At 39.1% G+C, this 7,797-nt stretch overlaps 1 protein-coding gene across 1 annotated transcript in view; it reads right to left on the minus strand.

Annotated features, from left to right (window-relative positions):
* Positions 1 to 1,120: 1,120 nt before the first annotated feature.
* The window catches only part of LOC128635364 (uncharacterized), a 22,516-nt gene continuing 15,839 nt past the window's right edge, over positions 1,121 to 7,797 (minus strand). The window contains exon 3 of the mRNA XM_053687992.1: positions 1,121 to 1,751. Coding sequence (XP_053543967.1) covers positions 1,498 to 1,751 — 254 coding nt within the window. The 3' untranslated portion in view covers positions 1,121 to 1,497. The remainder of the gene's footprint in view (positions 1,752 to 7,797) is intronic.

The following is a 7,797-nucleotide window of genomic DNA, read 5'->3' on the forward strand; positions in this document are numbered from 1 at the left end:
TCATTAATGTACTTATTTTTAATTATTAAATCTACATATTGTGTGTTTCTGCACTTGCCATACATAATACACTCAGTTTTGTTTTGTCTCAACTTTAGCTAAAGTTTCTGGTACTTTCCGTCACTAACCATGGCCAAGCTCAGCCTACATCGAAAACGATTAAAGGCTTTTATTGCAGCTCGTCAGCAAACACGTAATAGTCTTACATTCTCACCACCGTCTATTACACACATAACTCTCTGATAATGTTGAAACACTTTAGGTTGTGAACTTCTTGAATTCAGTAAGTGTAACTTGGTCAAAAAAGATCTTGCCAGAAAAGTGCACAGAAGTTTTGAGACGCTCCATGAGTCTGTGGACACAACCTCTGAGGCTGATTAGTAGATTGGACTAAAATGAACCCTACACTAACTCTAGTGAATGACTTAGCAACATATGATCCTTTAATTTCTATATACATGCCCAAAATAGCCTTGATTTCAGTGACAGGGTCAAGGGCCATCCATCCATTTTCCATACCACTCATCCTACAGAGGCTTGCGGCGGAGCCTGGAGCCTATCGCAGGAAACTTGTTTACTGTTTACACCTGATATAATGTAGGTGATAACATGAACTGTTTTGTTGAATCAGTTGTGAATGTTCCACAATATTAAACGTAACTACAGGGTGTCCCAAAATACCCCATACATAGGGGACTATAGTATTGTGCAAAACTCTTCAGAAAGAAAAGCTGTAGAGAAAGACACCTTCAAAAAGAATGAAATTAAGTGTTTCTACATTAAAAAAAACAACACTATAAAGAGCAATGAACAGTAATAAATGAAACAAAGTTAACATTTGGTGTGACAACCATTTGCTTTAGGAAAAGAATTAATAGTCTCAGGTACAATGTGTGCAGTTTTATAAGGAAATGAGCTGTAAGGTTTATTGAGCATCTTACAGAACCAGCCACGGTTCTTCTGGAGACTTTGACTGTCGCACTTGCTTCTTATTTTTGTAGGAAAACCCAGGAGCCTTCATTATGGGTCTGAAAAGTGTCTCTTACATCATTGGTTCCCAAACTTTTCCAGGGTAACGCCCCCCAAATGGCATTTACATTTGACCGAGGCCCCCCTTTTGCAAGATGTCTTTAAAACACATTAAAAATACAGACTTCTGAATATATCTTCCTTTTTTTATTATTAATAATTACATCTTACATCTTTACATTACATTACATTAGGAATTGATTGTGTGTGTGTGGTTGTCTGAGAGTGAAAAAGAGAAAATCATGTATTTATTTATTTTTCACACCAAATTATTGAGGCCCCCCGGGCGCCCCCTGTCTTACATAATATGCTGCTTTCTTTACTGACATACAAACATTTTTTAACTGTAACACTGAATTTTGTGCTGGAAAACAATGTTTTTATTTTGATTCGATAATGTAGAAGTCATAAAATAAAAAGCTATTAAAACACAAGCTTTGTACGAAACATAATAGGGTGCCTAAACTTTTACACAGTACTGTATGTATGTTTGCCAGCACCGGTCGATTGTGTCTTCATCAGTTGATGTTCGTGGATGTCCACTTCTCCACGGTTGGTCTGCAACACTTCCAATCTTCCATTAATAAGTTTGCCGACAGTGTCGTGTGTGATGTGCTGGCTGTGTTTCCTGTTAAAGTCCATCGTAAGCTTGCGACAGCTTCCTGATTCAGCCGTGAGAATGATTTCAATACGTTCTTCTTTTGTCAAAGGCGTTCTGAAATCTGAAAAACAAACATATATAAACTAAGTATAAAACATTTAGGAAGACATTTTGCTAAAACGTGTTAAGGTAAAAGTAAACAGTATGATGTGTCAGTCATTAATAATTTAAAATGGTAATCGTTGGCAATGAGATGTGTTTTGGGGTGGAAACAGTAGCTTTGCGTCGAGCCATATCACACCACTCTGTACTGTTTTATTTCTTTACATTATGTCCTTAAGAAACGTAAACTTTACAGATAATGACATCATGATGAGATGATAATGAATGATTAATCCCAGCCGGAGCTGTGATGTTATCCCTGAGTCTCACTGTTTAATGTGTAACTGTTTCATCATTAATGTGTAATGCTTTCTCCTCTGACTTCCTGTCAATGTCGATTTAAAACCCCGAGGACAAACACAGAGCAGAGAATTTATTAAAAGCACAAACAGACCGAAATCTTTTCAGTTTTCAGGCCACACAGCTTCACACATGTTGATAATGTTCTTACTTTCTCATTTCATCATCATTTTCACAATAAAATAATAATAAAATAAGTTGTATTTCATCTGGATGCAGATTTTCACAGACTCATTTGCGTTGTTTTTTTTTATGTGAAGGATTCCTTTCATTTGCTCTGAATAAAAGACCTGTGTGTGTGTGTGTATGTGTGTGTGTGTGTGTGTGTGTGTGTGTGTGTGTGTGTGTGTGTGTATGTGTGTTTTTGTGTGTGTCTGTGTCTGTGTGTTTCACCGTGTTGGAACCAGTAAAAGGTTCCAGACTGGTGGAAAATCATTTCCTCCTGAAGTGCTGTGTGTGTTACAGGGAATCGTTTCTATTCTGAGCTCAGTGACGTCACACACACACATACACACACACACACACACACACACACACACATACACATACACACACACATACACCATCAATCAGAGCCAAAACGTGTTGGGAACCACCAGGAATAGAACAAACTAGAGAGAGCTTCTTCCTGAAAGAATAACCTACAGGCGGTCATGGACCAAAGCCACACACACACACACACACACACACACACACACACACACACACACACACACATACTGGAAGATATCAATCCCATAATGCACTGCAGTGTGTTATAGAGCTGGTATGAGTTACACGATATAACTATGACTTCCTGTTTTTAAGTGTTCCTTTTTGTCCTCAGCATTATGGACACAAACAAGATTGTAAAAAAAAAAAAAAAATCTAGAAAAATATATATTCTCAAATCAATTTAAAAATTCATGATTTCTGGGAAAACTATTTAAAAAACATCTGATGACTCATCCTGTACGACTCTAGGGTTTGTCCAGGGAAACGCTATAGAATGTTTAGGCCCTGCCCCTGGGGCGGGGTCATGCTATAGAGTAGCAGCTTGTTAGCAGTAAACATGGGTTCTGCACGTTTTTGGCTTAAATGACACTATTCCCTTTTCCAGGCATTGCTTGGTGGAGAAAAAAAAAGTTGGAGCTTATTAATTTGGAAGAGGGTGAAGTATGTGTGAGTTGGGGGGTTTTGTGAAGTTTTGGCACTTTCCAGAGGAGTGTTTTACCACCTTGAGGCTGTTCACTGCCAGAATGTCCCTACTTCAGATCGATGAAGAACATTCTCTTGTCTTTATACACCATTAGAGCTTCTCTATCGGTAAGTAATATTTTATCTACAACTCGAACGCGTCAAGTGCCTCCCAGTGATACCAGAGCTCCTTATGCTTGGCCTCAGCTCAGATATTTACAGCGTAATTCCAAAATCACACGCCATCACGGTATTTAGGATATCATCGTGGTCGAAATGGACTGGTATAGGTGAAGGTGTTGGGGAGAAATTCTCCACAGTTGAAGAAGCTGTCGTTAAAGTCTTCACTGTTCTCCATGTTTGGCTAGTTGACCAAGCTACTGTCAAGCTAGTGTATCTCAAATGCCATTGGCTGTCATGTAAATCAGTCAAGAAATTCAACACGCTGATATTCTGACTTCCTGTTTCAAAAGGAATTACATCAACGTACAAAATCAAATCACGGCTGAGCTCTCAAGACATTTCATGGGGACTGTAAAATGTTGAATTATTTCATGTATATGTATATGGAGAATAAACTCGGATTTACACTGACGTCTATGAAGGGAAATTCCACCTCTTTCTTCATTCCTCCCTTTATTTCTCCGTCTCCTGCCAAAATATTTGACCTCATCTCTCTCTCCCTCTTTCTCCCTCTCTCCCTCTTTCTCCCCCTCTCTCTCTTTCTCTCTCCCTCTTTCTCCCTCTCTCCGAGCGTAAAAGTGTACACATGATTCAGAGAGATAATTAGATCCAGGCCGAGGGTCTGATCACAGTGGAGCTCTTTTCTGCACTCAGATTGTTTGAATTAGTGCAATTGCGTTATTTTCAGGCCGAATTGTGCCAGAGTGATGTCACATCACGCCACAACGGTCTCCTGATGACATCACACAGTGATATCACCCAGACGGGTGTGGTGTTAGAGAGATTCTGAAATCCATACATATGGAGAGAGAGAGAGAGAGAGACAGAGAGAGAGAGAGGGACAGAAAGAAAGTAACCGTGTTTAAACCACTTTTACACAATTAATCTATCTATCAATGACTCACTCACTCATTGGTGGCCCCAAACTGATCAAAAATATTTAGTTTTCAGTCCAGCGATCTGAATATTATCAAAGAATTATTGCTGCTGGCTTGATCTAGTTCAATGCTTTGTTGAAATAGTGCTTTGATTCGTTCAGCTGTATGTCAATCACACGTGGCTTGTGTTTATTAGTTTAGGTTTTGGTAATGGGAGGGTTATGATCTCATGCAGGTGCAGTCACATGGCCTTTTGAGATGAGTTAGCTAATTGTCATAATGCTGGATAACAAATTGTGGATAATGCAAAATATAAAAAAAAAAAAAAACTTCAGAAGATGGACTTCTTAAAAGCGAGGACTTACCTTTGTATTTTATTTTAGACTAGTTTCACAGTGGCTTTTGTTTGACTGGACACACTGTTAACAATCCATTGTATTGTAAGACTACATGTTTTGAATGTGACATCAAAAGGAGAACCAACTACACCTGGTTAATCGAGTCTGATTAGGAGTTTTCTGTGTCACTGAAACGTTAAGGACCGTCACTAAAGTGCAGTAAAAAGAAAAGTGTGAAAGATTTGATGTTGACCTGATTTCAGTCACGTCAACCTATAAAATCCAAGCCACTCCAACCAACTACTGCCTGTGTAGACAACCTGACCATAGCTGAGTTTTTCAGTTGGAAAGAATTAGAATTAAATAAAATCATTAAAAATGTAGCTCCAAAACTAGTCGAACAACAGCATGTGCCTTCTAAAACACCCATTATTTGGGCATATTTAACCTCATTTAATAAACATTAATGAACATGTAATGAATTTGAATTGAATAATTATAATTAAGCAGTATCGCACAAGGAAGAGCTGGGGTAGTCCTACGAGTATCGGCTCGGCTGTGATCCTGCCGAGGTAATCCCAACCTTGCTGATATTCACTACAACAACCCAGTTGTGAGTGTGAGTGAGTGAGTGTTGCTTTTATTCAACAGTCCTATTCACCTTATATCCAGCGGACTCTGTCTGTCTGAAGGTTTCTGATTAGTCATTTCCGTTTATTTCAGCTGACTAGTTTCTATTCATCACAGCATGTATCGACACTGCCATTTAACCTCACGTAGCTAACATCAAAAACAACAGATTCGCAGAAAACCTATACTGTTTGAGCAGTCAGAAGTTTTGTCAATACCTGACACGAAGGAAGGGTTTTGTTTTGGCAATAAACATGGGTACGTGAAGTACCATAAGATCTTCACTCACCTCCTAAACATGAAGACGCTCTTCGGCTTTGGTTAAAAGCTTTGACTCTAAAGAAACCACCGAAGCGACTGAATATTTGCTTTTTTCACTTTGTGGAGAGAACACTATATCCAGAGACGTGTTTTGGCTATGACGCTCCAGTGAAAACTCCATAAGTTCAACTGTGTGAGAACGAAGCTAAATGTTACTGAAATTAGCTAGCGGTTTAATAGCCCAGTGGCCTCCAGTGTCCCTAAACAGCAGCAGCTACAGACAAGGATTGGGTTATTTCAGGAGCTGATTGTCTCTGATATAAACATGAGACTGGGTAGCTAGCGAACTAACATCAGTTCCTTGTGTATAGCTTGCATAGTCAAATAGTTCATAACTCAGAATTCTGAATTAGCAGCTAACAAAATATATTTTAAACTTTAGATTTCTACTTGAGTTTAAGCACAAAAATACTTGGAAATGTGAGTTATTGCAGTTAATGAACAACTTTATTAATGAAACCTGAGTGACTGCAGACATGTGTTAGCTGTTCATTTGGGGGTTTCGTCCAGGTACTCAGGTTTCCTCCCCCAATCTAAAGACATGTATTGTAGGCTGATTGGTGTCTCGAAATTGTCTGTAGTGTGTGAGTGAGTGTGTGAATGTGCCCCACGATGAGTTGGCACCCCATCCAGGGTGTCCTCCACCCGATGCCCCGAGTCCCGTGGCTTCAGGCTCATCCACGATCCTGTGTAAGATAAGTGGTACAGGAAATGTACTTCTGTTACTTTACTACATTCACACGCAAGCGCTTACAAACTGAACTGGAAGTATCAAGCTAATACTTGCTTCCGTATTACAAAATAAGGTGGACAAACAAGAAATTTATATCGAGTTACTGACATTTCAGACGCAATATGGCCAATTGTTTATTTTTGCTCTGTTGGTGAAAATAGTTCCCATAGCTAATGACATAATGAATTTTGTGTCACCACATGCCTTGATCACCCTACATTTTATTTCAAATCCCAGATTTATACTATACGACTACTGCAACGTTTAAACAATTTATGATGTTAGTGACACTACGTATGTGTAATGTAAGGGACCAAAGGAATATTCCTTGCAGAGACTTACCAGCCTGTTGTGTTGTTATAGGAAAATAACCCATGCCAAGGTGCAAAGCAGAGGAGCCTGGTTTATACTTGATTTTATTAGTGATGTTAAACACACCGAGCTCTGTCTCTTAAAACTTTCCGCTGTCGTGTGTCTCAAATTGAAAACTCGGATTGTACATTCAAAATAGTCTCTAATCTAGAAAATTCAGAAGACTGGTACACAAAAACAGGCCTGCATCTGGAATAGGAAAACTGTTTAGTGTAGGTACTGAATAATGGTTTTAAAAAGGATGCGATTGAGACACAGTGCTAGTTTGTTTAGTGGAGGTAGATGGACAGGGATTTATCCATTTTTCACTGCAGAACTCTGCTAGTGCAGCATGTCAGGATGGTGAAAAAGACTCGAATAATATGTACGAATACATTTTAAATGTGGGCTCATCTGAAAGTGGACACCGAAGCGGTTTTCGGTAGGGGTTCCCAAACTTGTAAGTCAAGTTTGGGAACCCCTGCGGTAGTAAGTGTAAGCGTAGTAATGAATTCACCGTAAAGTAAGTGTTACATGGAATTTTGTGTCGCAAAAACACTCAAGAGTGAAATGTACCAGTGCTCTTATAATAAATATGTACTGTAAATTGGAACTCAAATCAAATTAGTGGACCAGAATGAACTGTTGGTTAATTATTAATCATTTCTACCGATAGACAAATAGAAAAATGGTCATCTAGTACAATTAATGTATGAGAATGGCTGAGTAGTTGCTATTATATCATAATGTGACCCCAAGGACTCCATACCAATGGTGAAGCATGGGGGTGGCAGCATCATGCTATTGGGCTAGTTCTCAGCTGGAGACTGGGAGTCTAGTCAAGATAGAAGGAATCTATTTTGACACAAAACCCACAGGACTCTGTTAGACAGCTGAGGATGAAGAGAAATTCAGCAGGGGTGTGTAGACTTTTTATATCCATTGTAATTCTTTAGAGTAGTTGTAGATTTATGTCATGGTGTATGTATAGGGCCCCAACAATGGTTCATGGCCAGGAGTCACCATCCTAAGTGCACCCCTGCTTACACTCAGTCACTTACACACTTCATCACTCACTTACACACTTCATCACTC

This window comes from Ictalurus punctatus, chromosome 18, assembly GCF_001660625.3.
Source record: "Ictalurus punctatus breed USDA103 chromosome 18, Coco_2.0, whole genome shotgun sequence".
Taxonomy (NCBI): Eukaryota; Metazoa; Chordata; class Actinopteri; order Siluriformes; family Ictaluridae; genus Ictalurus; species Ictalurus punctatus.